Consider the following 20290-nt stretch of genomic DNA (forward strand, 5'->3'; position numbering starts at 1 on the left):
ATAGAGTAATATTTAAATGATTCATTTAGTTATTTAAATAAACTATTCATTAAGTCATTTAAACTCTATATCAAATTTCAAAATAATTTTGATTTGGTTTGGTTTAGTGATACAACTCACTTTTTACTAAAATTTTGTCATTGGACATGTGAGCATGAAATAGTAGTTAAGCCTTTATAAAATGATGTATGTTAAAAGGCAACTAAACTTTTAAGAAAGAGCAACTTTATTTGGTTAGAAGAAATGTTGATATTCTTTATTTCATAAAAAACAATGACATGATGTGTTATTTTGCATGAAATATCCACTCCCTCTAACAAGCATATTTTGATCCATAGTGAGAAATTCATACCACAAAATAGCATCACATCTTGTCTTAACTTTGCATTTAAGATAACTTTCTGCAGAAATAAAATTCCATTATGAATTCTTAAGTTCAATATTTGAATTTCAAAGTAATCCATAACAGATATGCTCACCATTTATCAGGAGAGTCAGGAAACTATTAACAATTTGATAGAGATTATTGAACTTTTATAATGGACGGCTAATAGAGATACTTGTTATGGTGCCAGAATGATATATTTGAACTTAATTTGTCAGAATGTGCTTACATTTTAGTTCTGTTTATGTATTAGAAGTCTGAGTGTTTATAATCCTAATAGTCATGTATATGTGAAGCAAAGCTTTTGATTTTTTTTGGTTAAATATGTAAAACTTTTAACTCTAATGATACCTAATATCCTTTAATATCTAGTGTCGTTTGAAACTGATAATTATAAAAGGACATATTAATATTTAGAATTTATTTAAAATTTCAAATGACCCTATTTAAGGCTAGATCTTTAAACCTTGTGTTTTATGTGTTTATGCGTGTGCACATCAATATATGTGGGTATGTGATGAAAGAATATATAGCTTATTTGTGTGTATATGTGTGTGTGTATGTGTCTGTATACATTTATGTATCTTATATATAAATATGTATATCTACCAAAATATTAGAACCTAGCAATTAACCTATTGTTATTCTTTCCTCCCAAATTCTGGGTTCTAGAATCTGCTGTTCTCATATCAGCCACCACAGTCATCCAGCCGTTTTTCGGTCTCCCAGACTGGTGACCTCACTATTACTAATGTCCAGAGATCTGATGTTGGTTACTATATCTGCCAGACTTTAAATGTTGCCGGAAGTATCATCACAAAAGCATATTTGGAAGTTACTGATGGTAAAGTAGAGCACTTTATTTCAAAATGTCCAAGTTTGGCTTAGGGTCTAAAGAGAGTGCCAGTAAATGTATTTATTTCTAACTTTGTGTCCTTTCTTACAGCAATTTTGGTGTAAAGCTGAAGAGGATATTGACGCAATGATTAAGTCTAAAATTTTTCTTATTTTACCTTTGCTGTACTATACATTTCTAGCATCAAATCAGATTCATAAAAGCATAGCAATTATACAAGGAAAAGTTTATACTAGATAGCTCTACATAGGAGTGTTTCCATATTTTGGAAAATAAAAAATTATTTTAAAATATCTTTTTTCTTTCCTCTGGATTAAGGAGATAAGATGAATTGTTGATAAACCCGACTCACAATTCATGATAATGAACAAATTTTTCTTAATAGTGTGATTTTGTTCTGTTTATCTACTCCCCTAAACATTATCAATTAATGGCAAATATATTATGAAGACATAATAGATAGAGAAAATCTCCAAACCATAAGTTGGAGAATAGTAATAATTTGAAAAAAAAAATGTATACATATAAATATATAAAAATATATATACACATGTGTGTATATACCTATAAATACATTAAATATACAGTCATGTGTCACTTAATGATGGGGATACATTCTGAGAAATGTGTCGTTAGGTTATTTTGTCATTGTGTGAACATCATAGAGTATACTTACACAAACCTAGATGGTATAGCCTACTACACATGTAGGCTCTGTGGTACTAGTCTTATGGGACCACCATCATTTATGTGGTCCGTCATTGACTCACTATTTATATACTCTTCTATTGATGGATTGCTTTCAGTTTAGGGCTTTTATTAATAAAGCTAAATATTCCTGTACAAGTGTTGGTGGGCGTGTCACTCAATTCTGTCAGTTTGCCTTTTGGTGGATGCATGTGTTCATCTCTTCTTTTTTTATTTTCTCATATATTCCAGAAACAAGTCTTTGTTAGATATAGATATATTATAAATATTTCTTCCTAGTCATTCTCTTAATGATTATTTTAAGGCTTAAATAACTAATTTTAATAAGGACCAATATATTATTTTTTCTTTTATGGTTGGCACTTTTAGTTTCCTATCCTACCTTCAGGCCATGAAGATGTTCTCGTATGTCTGCTTCTAGAAACTTTATTGTCTATACTATTGAGATTTAAGTTTTTAATCCATCTTAAATTAATTTTTGTGTATGGTGTAAAATAAAGGTGAGAATTCCTTTTTTTCCCCCATATGGATACTAATTGTTCCAGCATCAATTTGTTGAAAAGACATTCCTCTCCCTGCTGAATTGCAGTGGTGTCTTAATCATAATTTGAATGAACGTAAATGTGTGGGCCTACTTCTATTCTCTCTATTCTATTCCATTGATCTATTTATGCTAGTATATATGGTCTTAATTATTTTAGCTTTATAGTAAATCTTACAAACTGGAAGTGCAAGTCTCCAACTTTGTTTTTCTTGTTTTCCGTTGGCTGTTAGAGGTCCTCTTCTTGTAAATTTTAAAATCAACTTGTCAATTTCCACACATACACCCACACACATCCTAAACAAACAAAAAAATCAAGTTTTGAATTTTGATTTCACTTAAATTATTGAGATATTTAAAAAAAAGTAACGTCCTAACAATCTGAGTCTTCCAATTTAGGGAAATGGTTTATATTCCATATATCTCTCTCAATTTATTTAGATTTTTAATTCTCTCAACAATGTTTTATAGTTTTCAGGGTAGAGGTCTTGCACATATTTTGACAGATTTATATCTACAATATTTTATGATTTTTGATGTGACTGCATATATATATTTAAATTTCATTATTATTTGAGGCGAGATGTACAATTGACCTTTGTATATTAACCCTATATCCAGCTGCTTTGCTAAATCCACTCATTATTTCTCAGAGTCTGTAGACAGATAATTTTGAAATGTCTATAAACAAAATTTGTCAACTGCAAATAAAACCAGTTTTACTTCTTTCCAATATTTATACCTTTTATTTCTTTTACTTTTCCTGCATTGTCTGTGATCTTCAATATTAAGAGTATAATTGGTGATAGTGGACATATTTTTCTTGATTCAAACTGCAGGAGAAAAGCATTTAGTATTTCATCAGTAAGTATAGTGTTGGATGGGATTTTATACATACCCTTTTGAAATTCAAAAAAATTCTTGAGGAATTTTTTAATATGGTAATTTTCTTATTTTGTTTTCTAATGCTCTCAGGATAAAGTTTATATTCCTTAATATACTTTGTAATTTGTGATCTGACCTCTGCAGGCTCAGCTCTGAATACTTTGTTGCTCACATGCCCTAATTTTATTGTGTTTGCTATGCTTTTCTTTTAAGACTTCTGCACATGCTATTTCTACTGGCTTGAAATTTCACTTCCTTCAAGAAGCATTCTCTAATTCCTCAGATATGGGTAGTATGCCCCTACCCCTGCCAAGTACAGGCATACCTCATTTTATTGTGCTTTGCTTTATTGCAATTCGCAGATATTGCATTTTTCACAAGACCCTCCACTAGCAACAAGATTACTACTTGCTGAAGACTCAGATGATGGTTAGCATTTTTTAGCAATAAAGTATTTTTTAAATTAAGGTATGTACATTTTTTTAGACATAATGCTATTGCACACGTTATAGACTACAGTATAGTGTAAACATAACTTTTTTATGCACTGTGAAACCAAAAAATTTGTGTGACTCACTTTATTACAATATTCACTTTACTTGCGGTGATCTGGAACCGAGCCCACAATATCTCTGAGGTATGCCTGTATACACATATTGCATCCTATACTTTCCTATCTTCTTTCTTTATTTTCCTGTATTCTTTATTAGACCCTACGTTCCATAAGAGCAGGGTCATGTCTGGCCAATCAAGTTAAATGTACTCATTATCCAAAGTCTGACATGTGGTAGATGCTCAGTAGATACTTTTGAATTAGTGGATAAAACAAAGAAGGAAGGAATGAGCAGCTGGCTCTTGGTTAAGTCAGAATTCAAAGTTAGGATTGTCTCATTCAAAAGTCTGAACTCTTACCCCTGTCTGTGATACATATTATATATGTACTGGCTCCAATAAGTTAGAATGAACTTAAATGTTTTTACAATTTCTTACATACATTACCGCTCATTAAATGATGGTTGTGAAGACCATGTGATGAATTTGATTATGATCAATATAATCAATATGTAGAAAAAGTAGAACATAGAATTGCACATACATGTATAATTGCAACTTTATAAAGCAACCTGTGTATATACAAGCAACTTGTATATACAGATGTACATGAAAAAGGCCAAAGAAAATTATGGTAAGATATTTTCAAGTGTCTCTTGTTATTCTCATAATTAATAATTGAAAGCATCTATGTACCGTCTGACATGGCATTATCATAAGTTGCTGTATTTGTGAGAAGAGATCAAGCATACCAACTTTTGCTAAACTAAAACAAAAACCAAAACCCTAAATTTGTGAATTTGGGATTCATCCCTAATTCACTGCTAACACTAAATGTCCTGTTTTATCTTACAGTCTCTGGGGAAACTTAAGGTGATTTTGTGTTTGCTGTGGCTGTATTTTTAGTTTTGTTTGTTTACTTTGGAATTCTTTGATATTGTACAATGAACATATTGTATATTTGTTTTGTTTGTTTAGTTTAGTTTGTTTATTTTGGGGTTCATTGGTGTTGTACAAACAGTGTACAATGTGGACTTGTTCTTCATAGGTAAACTATAATTATTGTCAGTGCTGGCAGTATCAGTATTTGTATATTACCAAGTCAATTCACGAGGATAGCTAGTAGGCAGAGTACTTTCTGGATACCGTTTGACTTTAGCTTCTTGACCTTCTTTATTGTTTGCAAACAGAGCGAAGGCAAAGGCAGAATAAAGCATGAGGCGCAAAATATGGTGGAATAGTGTCTGTCTTTGAAATGTTCTTCTCTGTAGCTGTGGGCTACCCTAAATAGCATTTGACTCAGGAACATAGAAATTCATATCACCTCTTTAATTGAAAATGTTTCTTCTCCTTATTGCTAGAATGTAAGAGAAAAATAGTTAATGATTATTAAATTATACATAAAATTTAAAATCACTTCTATTCATCTCTCAAAAGTTACTGATAGACAGTGGAAAGAGTGTTAACTTTTATTGAGAAAAGAGATTTACCAGTTGCTAACTATTTGATTTGGACAAGTCACTTGAACTTTCAAAGTTCCAGTTCCTTGATTCCTAAGATGGGATAATAATATTTTACAGCCTAACTCATTGGTTTGCGTGATATGATGTTTGCAAACTGATGGCAATTGTAATATGTAACTCTGATGTTTGTTGGTGTATAAATGTGAATTTTTCATATTTAAACCAGTCAGTGTGGCTATGTTATTTTGTATTCTTTTTCACTTAAAATTATTTTATAAATATATTTGGATGTATTAATATAGTCTTCATGATCATTATTTTTGAGGTGACAAAATATTACCTCTGATGATATAAGCCCATTTTTTAGGGTCTTTAAATGTTTCATTGAACATGGGGAAAAGATAGGTAAACTTTTATAAACCCTGCTGTAATGGGGTTACACCACCTCTTACACAACTTATATCAGCGCTGCTACCACGACTATTACCACTACACTGATACTAATAATAAGTTACAGTTATTCAGTGCTTCCTTTGTGCCAGGCACTATGCCAAGAAGTTTTCACAAATCAGCAATTTCAAGTCTGACAACATCTCATTTTACTGATGAGGAAACACAGGCAGAGAATGGTGAAGAGGTATGCCCACATCATACAGACGATAAGTAGCAGAACTGATTTTTAAAACACATCTGCACTGTCCAGTGTGATAGCCACTTGCCACATGAGGCTATTTAAAATAGCATTTAAATTACTTAAAAATAAATAAAATTACACGTCCAGTTCCTCAATCACACTAGCCACTCTCAGGTGCTCGGTAGCCTCTGGAATCTATTGGCATCTATATTGGGTAGCACAGATATCTATTATCTATGAAAAGCACTTTCATATCTATTATCCCTTTTAAATCTTCATAGCAATCCCTTGAGCTGGCTAGAACAAATTCTTATCCTCATTTTACAGAAAAAAAAACTGAGGCCTAGAGAATTTAATAAACTTGCCCAAAGACACATGACAGACGTTGGGGCTGGTAATCAACCCTACTCCTGTTTGTCTGCTTTACTTTTGTAAACTACCCAGTGTAAACCAGGAAAAAATAAATGACAGAGAAACAACACCATTAAACTGCGTTGAGATGGGATGAGGAGGTGTGGATAATGCTAAATAGGATGCAAATATCATAAAACTGTAAAGATACAGAAAATCGAATAAATCCCCAGATATTGGATTGTTTCTAAAAATAATAAGACTACCAAATGTAAACCACTCTGTTACTGGACTTAATTATAATCAGTTATAGACAAGCGCTCTGTTACTAATTTAATTAATGTCTGGAAATAAATATTCATTCATTCTTATAATCAAGGGAACACAGGTGGTAGAGTCTTATAAAAACCCCGATGCAATAACACACTTTTATTCTTTTTTCATACTTATCAGGAGAGGCCTCTAATTTGATTTTAGCCAATCTCAACAGATAATGTAGAAAAGATTAACCAATTCTAAGCAAAGGGATTATTGGCTTACATTTTTCATCCATAGAGTATCTGAAACACTTCTGCCAAGTTTCAAACTCCAGCCTTCTAATACGCCCCCCTGGCATTAGCAAATTTCACACTGGTAACCAAGGATGGAAGAGAATGGGAAGGGTAGGGTGAAAATGCACAGTTGCTGATTTCACTCTCTTGCTTTCTTGTTTTTCTTAGATTGAATGCACACCACTAATATTTATTGCATGATAAATGAGGAACAAATTGAAGTGTGACTCCAGCTTGTGAAAATCTTTGGTGCATAAAACTTTGAACATGACACATCCAGCTTTGCAAATTGTTACATCCAAAGTCTAGTTACTCTGGCAACTGGTTTCCTTTCATCGGGCAACTTCTTAAAATTGTCTTTTGTATATTTGTAACTTTAAAAAAAATTTTTAACTAATATCCAGAATTTTAAAACTTAATAATGAAAAAAATTTCTGAAACTTTATTTTTAATTTTTATTCATTTAAAAAATCATCTGTGGAGTTTCACCTAAATTGCCTAGGTCAGAGGATGAGAACATCTCTCTAATGCAGGATTTATTCTAGTTCTACCACAGTTGTTTTAGATTTTTCCCTAAAATAATGGTTTTATTATCTCAGATAAAGTGCTTAAATTTTAGATTTTTCATGTAATAATGAGAATTTAATTTATATATTATAAAAATTCCTCCCATTGTTACCTTCCATAGCACATTAAACTATTAAGCAACAGAATTAGCAAAAGTGTTTTCCCGTTCCTATAATTACAATATGGAAGTATGATATTTACCAAGTTAGGACATCAGCTTGAGTTGTATTTTTTTTTTTTTTTCATGGGGAAGACCAGCCCTGAGCTAACATCTGATGCCAATCCTCCTCTTTTTTGCTGAGGAAGACTGGCCCTGGGCTAACATCCGTGCCCATCTCCCTCTACTTTATATGGAACGCCGCCACAACATGGCTTAACAAGCGGTGCGTCAGTGTGCGCCCGGGATCCAAACTGGTGAACCCCGGGACGCCACGGGGGAGTGCGCTCACTTAACCACTTGTGTCACCGGGCCAGCCCCTTGAGTTGTATTTTTGAATTAGCCTACCAACCATGTATTTGGGAAGTTTTCCGATTTCTCTGAATTCATTAGGGCTGGGAAATTTTTACTTACATATTCTTTTAATTGAAAGAATTCCAAGATAAAAAGAGCTCAGTTATATTGATTTGTAAATTATAAAAGTCCAAAGCAACTTTTTGACTCCAAAATTGTCAAACATGCTGGTATAGTACCATCATTTTTTCTGTTGGACATAAAGCAGTTATCGAATATCAAGTTGGCTTTGGTTCATTTATGAAAATTTGTCTCATACGTTTCCTTGGGGTAAATGGTTTTTCGGTGGTTGTGTTTTGTTTTTAAGTATTTTAAAGTCTAAAAAGGGCCGCATTCCACCTGTCACTACCAGACAGCTACTTCACCATCCACAATCCTTGGTTAGTCCCTGAACCCTAAGGTTAAATGGTTCACTTGACAGTGCAGCGAGCTCAGTCAGTGGCCATTGGAAAGGAGTACATTGTATCTCATTTGAATATTCTGAATCAGTGCGTCATATAAATGCATTCTGAATGATGCATGTCTCCTACTTTAATTACTTGTTTAATTAGTTTGTTTCAAAGCCTAGAGCAACTGCTGTTGCTCGGATGATTAGAAAATTGCTTCCAGTCGCAGAAATCTATTTCCTGTTGTTTCTCTTGGCAGTGATTGCAGACCGGCCTCCCCCAGTCATTCGACAAGGTCCCGTGAATCAGACTGTAGCGGTGGATGGTACTTTAGTGCTCAGCTGTGTGGCCACAGGCAGTCCAGTGCCCACGATCCTGTGGAGAAAGGATGGAGTTCTTGTTTCAACCCAAGATTCTCGGATCAAGCAGCTGGAGACCGGAGTCCTGCAGATCCGATACGCTAAGGTAACTTGAAATAACACCCTGGGTTTCCCATTTTGTTCCACTTTATTTTTGCCTCCAGCAACTAGTGTTGAAGTCTCAAATTTTAGAATCAATGAAATGCTAAATAACAGTATTAATATATTTTTAATTTGAAGCTTTATTCTTTTAGATATTCCACTGTGTATATTTAAGATGATTTGACTCATAATTTAGCCCATGGCAACTAATTTAAGCTTTCATATGGAAGAGAAAAAAAAAATTCTGAGACCTATTGAAGAAAGCAGATGGGGTTTTGTTGGAGAAAAAGTACCTTCCAAGTAGTCATTTGATGTAATCATTATATAAAGCATTTTTCAAAGATATGTTCAGTACCATTTTATGTGCAATATACTGAAACAGTTCCTCTAATGTGAATATTTGGTTCAGCATTTTGCAATTACACATACTATACATGCAAAGAAAAACCATAAGACAATGTACACACTCAGCATACATTTCAAATCAGAATGTTAAATGATGGAAATCCCCCAGGACTGTGGGAACAATTTGGGATTTACCTTCCCAGGGCCTCTCATCCCATACTTGTTCTTTCAGGACTGTGTTGTTTTGTTTTGATTTTTCTTTTTCTTTTTAGGTCAAGATCAGACAGGCTCATGAGGCCTATGAAAGAATAGCCTTGACAGCAATAAACCTAAATTTCAATTGCTTTATTGCTTATTGTGGGTGGCTTCTTCGGAGTTTTGGATCAGCATAACAGTTCATTTTATATACCACAATATGTTGTACGTCTTTGTGACAACTATTGTGACTTTTTCATTGCAATTGCCAGAGCCAGATGACAACATTCTTTCTTTCTCAGACGTTCCTTGAAGATAGAGTTGTTACCTTAAGCAGAGGTATATGGGCTCCTTATGCTGCTGCTGCTTCTAAAGTTGGACATGTGACCTGTGTCTGTTTCTGGCATTCAGTCTGTAGAAGGGAGAGAGAACATTCATTCCAGCTAGAGTTTGGCTTCATACTTATTAAGCTGCCTTAAGTTACAGATTAAAAAAAAGTGGGAAGAAAGAGTGAATAAAAAGAAATGATTTTGTGTCTATCCTTTTTCTATAAATATCTGTTTATCTCAGATATCTATATAATTACAATTCTGATAAAATGTGAAATAGCAAGAATAGTTACTGGCTAAACTTTATCAGCCTTATTATGTGACTTATTAAATATAAAGATATAATTTAGCAATAAAGATTAACCTTTTGAATTGCTTATTGTCCCTGACACTGAAAAAGTGATATGCTAATGCAATTAAATGTTATATTTTATTATGCAATTAGCATAACAATATGAAATCTTTTTTCTGTTTTCATGCAATACTTTCACATTCAATAAAAATATATTCAATTAAGAGGAAGTTTCTGGTTAGCGAATTTTAATGCATTTATCCATATTCATGGGCCATATACAAAACTATAATTGTTTTTCTAGCCCAGTGAGCTCTTGATTGTTCCAAATATTTATTTTCCGTCTGTCTTCTCAGCTGGGTGACACTGGTCGGTACACTTGCATTGCATCAACCCCCAGTGGTGAAGCGACATGGAGTGCTTACATTGAAGTCCAAGGTAAATTAGATAGCATTTTTACCTTAAAATAAAACTTCAAGAGCAATTGTTTACTCTCTGGTAAATAGATGAGGTAGATGTCCTGATGCCTAAGGAGGTGTGTGGATACGTTATCTGCGTTTGTGTGCTTATCTGTACATGTGTAAACATCTTTCATCTTTTTCCCCTTTGTTAGAATTTGGAGTTCCAGTCCAGCCTCCAAGACCCACCGACCCTAATTTAATCCCTAGTGCCCCCTCAAAACCTGAAGTTACAGACGTCAGCAGAAATACAGTAACATTGTCATGGCAACCAAATTTGAATTCAGGTGCAACTCCAACATCTTATATTATAGAAGCCTTCAGGTAAAATGAAGATGATGTTTCCTAGTTGTTCTTTATTTTGATTTACCATTAAATATGCATGTTCTAACTTGCGTATCTCTCCTTAGCCATGCGTCTGGGAGCAGCTGGCAGACCGTAGCAGAGAATGTGAAAACAGAAACATTTGCTGTTAAAGGACTCAAACCTAATGCAATTTACCTTTTCCTTGTGAGGGCAGCTAATGCATATGGAATTAGTGATCCAAGTCAGATATCAGATCCAGTGAAAACACAAGGTAAATATTGATTTACTCGTGACACTTACTTATCCTTAGATGTTATAATTTTATAGATAAATCATTTTTACTACATGCTAGAGTTGCATATGTGACATAGATCTGTTGTCCGAGTTGCTTAATTATTATTATTATCTTTTTTTTGGTGAGGAAGATTGACTCTGAGCTAACATCCATCAGCAATCTTACTCTTTTTTGGCTTGAGGAAAATTAGCCCTGAGCTAACATCTGTGCCAGTCTTCCTTTATTTTGTATGTGGGATGCCTCCACAGCGTGGCTGATGAGTGATGTAGGTCCACGTCTGGGATCTGAACCTTCGAACCCAGGCTGCCAAAGCGGACCACGCAGAACTGGAACCACACGGCCATGGGGCCGGCTGCTCAATCAATTTTTAATACACAAACACAATGTCTGCAAACTTTATTATTTTCTAAACTAAGCTCTCCAAGGTAAGATTAATAACAAAGAGCAATGTTTCTCATTTTATAAAATCATAAATCCAATGAGACAAAAATATTATGTGAATATTTTTGTATTATATTCAATTTCTTTATTTTTAAATATGGTTACATGTGGATATAAAATCTTAGTCACATAATAATTGTATTTGAAATTGAGTAAATTTTATCTTGAGGTTAGTACTCATGCACTTCTAGATGAGTTTTGAAAATTACAACCCTAATCAAATAATACTCTCTGGAAATCACGCAAATGTAAGGGACGTTTGGAAGATAAACTTGAACTTGTTCTTATCCCTCTGTCCAGTCAACCTCCTACAAAGCATGGAAAAAAATACTTTAGGTCTGTATGTTGTTAGTCTATCTTTTTGTTGAATATGTGAGCCATGAAATATTAAACTTTTAAATGGAAGTTATGTATATTTTGGTCAAAGCTGAGTTAAAGAAACAGATAAAAAGAAAAATTAACATGTTGAAACTGTTTCTAAAAACATTCGGAATTGGAAATTTATTCACTTGGACCACATTCTGGATACATTGCTTTTTATTGTCTTTTGTGAATAAAAATTATCTTTAGCTTTCAACACACAGATTATTATCTCCTGTCCACCCTCTTGCTCCGCTTATTATTTTAATGCTTTAATAGGAGTAACATTTATATGTTAAAAAAAAGGTGAATTTGAATCAACCTTTACCTTTTTTTTTTGAACATATTGTCATTGCAATTAAAATACACTTGTCCTTATATTAATAATGAAAGAGAATTCTAGATGGTAGTCATTAGAAATATAAAATTCTTTTCTCAACATACGGAGGAATCATAATGTCTCTATCCCGAGTTGTATTTTTCCAAAGGAAAATTTGGAACTTTAAGTTACAGTGATAGAATCAAGTTGGGCACAAAATGATTGAAAGACTTAAAGTCTTTATTCCTGGTTTTGGAGAGCGTCTGTGAGCCATGTTGAATGTTTTGTCTCCAGCAAATGTATAAACAATCTTTTTGGAAAGACCTTTTGTTTCAGAATTCACAGAGAAAGCAAACCGAGTTGTGGAACATGCCCACAACTGTCTCTTGCCGTGTGAATTCAACACACCCAAATGCCTATATTTGCTGTTATGAGTCACCTCACCAGGAGCTCTAATAGTCTCGGAGCCCGCCTTAAGGCGGTTTGAGGTTTTCAATATTAGATGCGCATTTGTACAGAATGCAGAAACTGTGACAGCTGTAAAGTGAATTCAAACTTTTGTCCCCAGTACAGTGGTCTCTACCTCGTAGACTTTAAATGAAAGTTTTTGATTGACTGCTGTTCTGTAATATATGAATGATTTCGTAATATATATCCTCATTTGTAAGTGAGGAGGTAAAAATTTTATCTGAAAATTAAAGTCTTTTAAAATTTTAATCAACTCACTTTTGTACATGAATATCTAATGGAACAATCTAAGTGAAATGAACCCATGTCAACTGGAAGACTGGAAATATAATGAAACAGGCACACAGTTTTCAAATCAAAGAATTTTTAATCACAGGTCCTCAACCTACTAGCGGTGTGGCTCTGGGCAAGGTAGTTAGTCGTGAGCTTTAGTTTCCTTACCTATAAAATGGGGCTAAAAAATACCTATTCCACAAGATTGGACAAGGATTAAATTAGCTAATCAATTCATGAGAATACAAGACTCAGATTTCTTTTCTGTTTTATGCCGTAAGACTTTATCAGACTCATATTTCTCTCACTGTCTGGTCTAAAAATAAAGGAAATTTATAAAATTTGTAGATATAAAACTGAGAAAGACAGCTAGTGTGCTGAATGAGAGAATCAGAATTAAATATATCTCGACTGGAATGATGGGCCAGCACTAACAAGATTAAAATTAATGGAGCAAATTTAAAAGTCTGGTACTTGAGCTTAAGTTTTAAAAATTAGCTGCAGAAGGATAGACCGATACCAGGCTTAAATCCATGTGAGTGTGTGTCAGGGTGTGGGGGCTGGCAGACTTCATATTTGAAGTCAATTAAAGCACCTCTCTGAGCCAACTGAGTGATGTAGTTGCCAAGGGAACAAATGTCATCTTAGCTGGCATTAGCAGAATTACGTCTGGATCAGTCATCTCCCCTCTTTACTCTGAACTGGTCTGATCATGAATGGGGTAATGTGTTCTTTTTTGAGCACTACATTTTCAGATAGACTTTTAAGAAGAGGACAATGAGGATAGTTCATGGGGCTGCATTGAAGGCTGAAAATCACATCATTGGAAAAGAAATCTAAGAATCTTGGCATGTTTAACCCCCAAAAATAATAAAGTTAGAGTAGTCATGACATTGTTTTCCTTAACATTTTAAGAGACTGTCGTATGAAAAATGTATGCTTATTCTCACTCCAGACAACAGAGCAGGACTAATGAGTAGAAGTAACACTGAGGCAGATTTCGGTGTCTAGTTCTTGGACTCCTTTTGAGACGCTGTGAAGCCCAGCTGAAGGTCAGGCTAAAATTGACTATAGCAGGAACCTGGGGATAAACCCGGAAAATATCCAGTTGGAGAGTGCAGAATGTGTAAGCAGTGAGGGGAAGAGCCGGGGTGGAGGGAATTCAGAAAAGACTCGTTGGAAATTGATTCATTTTGGTTATAATTTCTATAACCGTTTCTGTAACATGGCTGCAAATAAGTCTTCCCCAAGTGGAGATTCCTATGAATGAGCTGGGTCAAAGTTAAAGTTGCATAGATACAGGGCATGGTTTCCAGTTCAGGAGTCAGGTAGACCTATGTTGCAGTTGGAGTTAGAGCCTTGTCACAGGGTGATCGAGACGTATTTCTCCAAAGATTGATAATGCAAGGAAGATGAGATGAGTAGCTGGCAAGTAGGGTTGTTGGTAGTCATTGCTGGGATGGTCATGGTTGTTGCCACTGTTAGCACTGTTTCTCCTCTGCTTGTCCTATCCACCCAGCATTCTTGAGCCTTATCCTTGAAAGAATATGTACACAGAATGTACAGAAAATGTGTGGTATAGATAATAAGAGACCACTTATCGTAAATAATGAAGTGGGGCCTGGATAATCTCACTTGAGATTGTGTATAGGGAATTCCAATAGTGGGGAAGCAGCTGGATAGAATCATATCTGAGGTCTCCTCCGAGTTTAAGTCTAAATGTTGGGAAGGACCTTTTACATTATAATGCATCTCTTTCAGGAGGAGGAGGACAAGAACAATAAAGGGGCCAATTCATAAACTTCTCAATATTACGTTATGAGACATTGCTTTCCATTTTTCTTTCTGATGGGAAATTTTCTAAAATAATATTCTAGACTGCCGTTGCCAAAATGGTTACACTAGGCAAGGGAGTCTAATAATTAACTGGCAAGTTTATCTCAAATCAGAGAAATTAGAAATTGTGATGTAAATCATAGTAGTTATCTTTTAAAATGGTTATTTACGTAGGGCCGGCCCATGGGGTAGCGGGTAGGTACGCGCGCTCTGCTGCTGGCGGCCCGGGGTTGGGATCCCGGGCGTGTACCGAGGCACCGCTTGTCAGGCCATGCTGTGGCGGCATCCCATATAAAGTGGAGGAAGATGGGCGTGGATGTTAGCCCAGGGCCAGTCTTCCTCAGCAAAAAGAGGAGGATTGGTATGGATGTTAGCTCAAGGCTGATCTTCCTCACACACACAAAAAATAAGAAATGAAAAATAAAATAGTTATTTATGTGTTTGAAGATACTTCCTAAAAGGCAAGGGGATTCCTTGAGTATGGAAGCTTATATATGAGAAAACATGTTTAGAAGCTGACATAATGTGTATGTCTTCCATACAGTGATTTACTTTAACTCAACCAATGTTTATTAAACACATTTTATCTGTGTGGCACTGTGCTAGGTATTCTGGGTTCACAAACATTGACCTGATCCCTGTCTTCAAGAAAAGGACTTTATATATCTTACAGAATGGAGTCCTACAGCAATCCACAGAAGTAGCTGCTGTTGATATTGCCATTTGACAGATGAGGAGACAGAAAAATAGTGACGTTAAGAATCCTTTCCGAGGCTGGCCCTGTGGCGCAGTGGTTAAGTGCGCGCACTCCACTTCAGCAGCCCGGGGTTCGCAGGTTCGGATCCTGGGTGAGCACTGATGTATCACCTGTCAAGCCATGCTGTGGCGGCATCCCATTTAAAGTAGAGGAGGATGGGCATGGATGTTAGCTCAGGGCCAATCTTCCTCAGCAAAAATGAGGAGGATTGGCATCGGATGTTAGCTCAGGGCTATTCTTCCTCACAAAAAAAAAAAAAAAAGAACTCTTTCCAGTGTTACATGGCTGTTATGTTGCTGAGCTGGGATGCAAACCCAAGTCTGTCTTATTCCAAGGACTTCCCTCTTACCCTAGAGAGAGATGGTAGCTGGGTTATAAGAACGATGGAGACCAGTAGGGAAGGAAATATGTCTGAGATGGAAAGGTAACAATCAAGTGCTTTCTATCTATAGGCTGTGATAATAAGGTAGCCTGAGGGCCAATATGAGCCAAAGATATTTGTGAGGTATGATAAAGTATTAGAAGCCAAAATTATCTCACTTGTTTTCCTCATTTTGCTTATTTATAAGCTTAATTTATAGGCTCAGTGTATGTACAGTCAATGGTATTCTATCTAAGAGTGTTGAATAGCACTCTTGATCTGTCGTCTCTTCCATTTGCCTGCCTTCCATGAATGCCATCAAGGATACTTACCAACCTCATTTTTTTTTTTTTTTTTTTTTTTTTTTTTGTGAGGAGATCAGCCCTGAGCTAACATCCGCCAATCCTCCTCTTTTTTCGCTGAGGAAGACGGCCCTGGGCTAACATCGGTGCCCATCTTCCTCCACTTTATATGGGACGCCGCCACAGCATGGCTTACCAAGCAGTGCGTCGGTGCGCGCCCGGGACCCGAACCAGCGAACCCCGGGCCGCCGCGGCGGAGCGCGCGCACTTAACCGCTTGCGCCACCGGGCCGGCCCCACCAACCTCATTTTTAATATTCATGTTTTTGCTTTCTATCCAAAGTCAGTTCTTTGAAGGTATTTAATTGTATAGGAAAGTAAAATTCTCCTGTCTTATGGGATGGTAAATAATCTAGAATATATGTGCCAAGATACAATACTCTGAGAAGGAGAATTCTGGATACAAAAAATTCTTTATTTTCTTCTCTTTGTTACCTCGTATTTTCTTTTACTATTGTAAACAAAGCAAAACATCTGTATGTAGAAAACCTCTTTAGAAATGGGTTCAGGCTTTAGTAAGTTTAATAAAACCCCTCCTTGTTGGAAAAAAGAAAGTGCAACATAAATGAACACTAGTAGTAGTTTAATTCTTGCTGTGTTCTTGGTTTCCTTTCTAAAATTTTGGTTTTCTTGAGATTGAGAAGTCTTTATTAGACCTTCTTTACAGTGATATAATAACTAAACTAAAGCAAACCATCAATTAAATAAATGTTAAATGCTCTTTTCTCATTAGATTTATTCTATTCTGTTCTATTCTGTTCTGTTCTGTTCCGTTCCATTCCATTCTGCTGGTGACTTCTGTATCCCCCATCATTGCCACTAACTTATCATATACCTTATTTGGAAAGATAGCCAGCTTCATCTTATAAGATGTAAGGTGTCTAATTTCTTTTTGTGCTTGCTTTTTACTTACATGTTTTCATTACCGATCCACTCCGCTGCAATTCCTGGCTCTTTCATGCGTAGTCAGGATCACTACAGAGGTTATAACAAACACAGAGGGGATTGCACTAGGTTCCTCATCCTCGGCAAGAAAACGATCATGACATGGAAGGAGGAGCCCTCAAACGCTGCCGTTGGCCAATGTTATCTTTGCCTCCCGCTCTTTTTTGCTTTCTACATGCTATCTGCTTGTTCTCTCTCTCTCTGTATGTCCCTCTCTTCCTGATCCTAATAAAAAGGTTAAATTGTTCCTTTTTTATTCTGTATCACAGGTTGGCTTCACAGTTGGAATGATTCTTCTTTTCCGAGAGTTGCTGTGAATGAAAGGATTGTTTCACCATGTTTTCATTCAAGTCGGTAACATTGTGTGGGATCTAACACAGTCTTCTTGGATTGTTGCAGATGTTCCCCCGACAAGTCAGGGGGTGGATCATAAGCAGGTCCAGAGAGAACTGGGAAATGTTGTACTGCACCTCCACAACCCTACCATCCTTTCTTCCTCTTCAATCGAAGTGCACTGGACAGTGAGTTGTTGTTGTTGTTGCAATATTTGATCTCAGTTTTAATAAGCAGATGACTTCTGGGAGATCATTATATGACAAATATATATATGTTGCATATGCATATATGCAACAGATAGTTAAATTATATATATCTGTCACCCACTTCTCCACCAATGATAACTTGTAATATAAGCATGGTTTATTATGGTAGCTATGGACTGGCTATAAATTTTCTATTATGTAGCAATATTGAATTTACCAGTCTCAGAGGAAAGAAACACAGAGTACTAATTATGAATATACAATGTGTGATAGGATCATTATCACATGAATGTTTTTAAACTTAGGAATATTTCTAATTAGTATTAAGTAGGCTTTTAAAATTAGAAAGTGGTAAAAAAACATTTTATTTCCCCATCTCCTTGACACTGACATTTCTCTAGATGTCTGTCACAGAACTGCCCTGATTTCTCACATTTCTGCATGAAGCATAGAAAATTAATATCTAATATACATTAAGCTGAAAAATTGAACACATTATAAAAGATAGTGATTTGTTTTTAGTATTCTACTTTATATAAACTAGAAAACCATGAGGTGAACCCAAATGGAATTTTTTGCATTTTGTTACATTTAATTTTCATGATTTTCTAATAAACCAATAAAACGATACGAATGATTACATTTTTATTTGTCCTTTTAATAGGTGGACCAACAGTCTCAGTATATTCAAGGATATAAAATTCTCTATCGGCCAACTGGAGCCAACCGTGGTGAATCGGAGTGGTTAGTGTTTGAAGTGAGGACCCCAGCCAAAAATAGTGTGGTGATCCCTGATCTCAAAAAGGGAGTCAACTATGAAATTAAGGCTCGTCCTTTTTTTAATGAATTTCAAGGAGCAGATAGTGAAATTAAATTTGCCAAAACCCTGGAAGAAGGCAAGTATAATGAAATGTTTGATTACTGTGTGTTGCAGTACATTTGTTAGACTTGTATTAGCTTAAGTGAAAAATTTTTAATGTTAATAGTGACATTAATTATTAACTCTTGATACTGTATATTATATTTTGCTAGTAGAATTTGTTTAATTAAAACTACTAAAAAGCAAAATTCTAGAATACTTGACTTGCTTTAATGGTGGTCTATGTAAAGATGTGCAAATGTGAACACTGTATTACTTAACGGCATATGTAGCATGTATTTAATTATTCAGAATTAAAATTCGCATTTCAAGATGGAAATGTTCTCAATTTGCTTGCCTTTCCATTAATGATTTTCCATCCGTTTATTGAATGTTATTTTGAGTGATGATTTGTAAATGAGATGAGTAATGTCTTGGTTTGCCCAGGACTTTCCAGGATTAGCATTTTATGCTTATGCCTCATGTCCTTGGAAACCCGTCAGGTCTAGACAAACTAGTAGGATTGGCCACCCTATAACTGGAAATTAAAAATTAATGTTTATGTAAAAGTAAAAAGTTACATGTCACAAGTATACTCTTTAAAAATAACCAGAATTTTCCCTAAAATGCCTATTACTTTGATTATGTAAATGATAGAATATAGTTAATTTCTTGAATTATTAGCATGCATCTTTATGCTTTTGAACATTTTTAGGGAGAAAATGGGACTAGGGTTACAGGGAGAAATAGGAATTTTTCTGGGAGATTTTGTGGAGATAATTTATATAACTTTGGTTATGGAAAATTCACAAGAACAATGGGTTAGCAATATTAAGGAAAAACTTAAATAGTTCGGGACTATTCAGATTTGGGTGAGATACATCTTTAAAACATATGCATATATTCATATATATGAATTTCATATAGTTATTGTTTGACTTTATATATTAAGTACCTGATTTCAATGTTCTCTAATGCGCTCATAATAATCTACTTTTTAAAACTATTTAATAGCCCCCAGTGCCCCACCCCGAAGTGTCACTGTATCAAAGAATGATGGAAACGGAACAGCAATTCTTGTTAGTTGGCAGCCACCTCCGGAAGACACTCAAAATGGAATGGTCCAAGAATATAAGGTGAGACATACTCATTTACTGATGGACGCCCCTCTCCCCAACAAAGAAGAAGAAATCTTGGTTAAATTGTTCATGGATATTTGGCGCCATCTGCTGGTCCACACAGCAGCGTGTAAAATTATTGCTTAAAATTCTTTCCTGTTTATTCAGTGATTTTAGAATAATCCTTTTTGTTGGAAAAGCCATTTGAAAAAAATTAATTTGAAAGAGAGAGTCTATGTGGTCACAAAATATATAGTTCCATCTAATTTCATACATGCAACAAATGTAAATGCTAATAAAAATCTTTCTTTTTCCCTAAAAAGTAGCTTAAATATATTTTGAAGGATGGGATTGCCCTATGGAATTGGCTGTTTGTCACTTTCTATCCAATATGGTTTGCTTTCGTTTTTTTTTCCATGTTTGAAATTTTAGAACTTTGGGGCTAAGTTGGAAAAATGCTTTTAGTGTGCCTGATAATCAGATTTTTTTCTATAAATCTTGTTTTAGATTTATATTTAGATTTAGAGAAAGATTATAGAAAATCTTGTTTTCTGTAAATCTCTAAACAAAATTTTATAT

At 35.0% G+C, this 20290-nt stretch overlaps 1 protein-coding gene across 1 annotated transcript in view; it reads left to right on the forward strand.

The window, feature by feature from the left end:
• The window catches only part of ROBO1 (roundabout guidance receptor 1), a 482076-nt gene that overhangs the window by 401167 nt on the left and 60619 nt on the right, over positions 1-20290 (forward strand). The window contains exons 9-16 of the mRNA XM_058570690.1: positions 1058-1229; positions 8650-8855; positions 10369-10450; positions 10626-10794; positions 10881-11047; positions 17592-17713; positions 18399-18630; positions 19608-19729. Coding sequence (XP_058426673.1) covers positions 1058-1229; positions 8650-8855; positions 10369-10450; positions 10626-10794; positions 10881-11047; positions 17592-17713; positions 18399-18630; positions 19608-19729 — 1272 coding nt within the window. The remainder of the gene's footprint in view (positions 1-1057; positions 1230-8649; positions 8856-10368; positions 10451-10625; positions 10795-10880; positions 11048-17591; positions 17714-18398; positions 18631-19607; positions 19730-20290) is intronic.

The sequence above is a fragment of the Diceros bicornis genome, chromosome 27, assembly GCF_020826845.1.
Source record: "Diceros bicornis minor isolate mBicDic1 chromosome 27, mDicBic1.mat.cur, whole genome shotgun sequence".
NCBI lineage: Eukaryota > Metazoa > Chordata > Mammalia > Perissodactyla > Rhinocerotidae > Diceros > Diceros bicornis.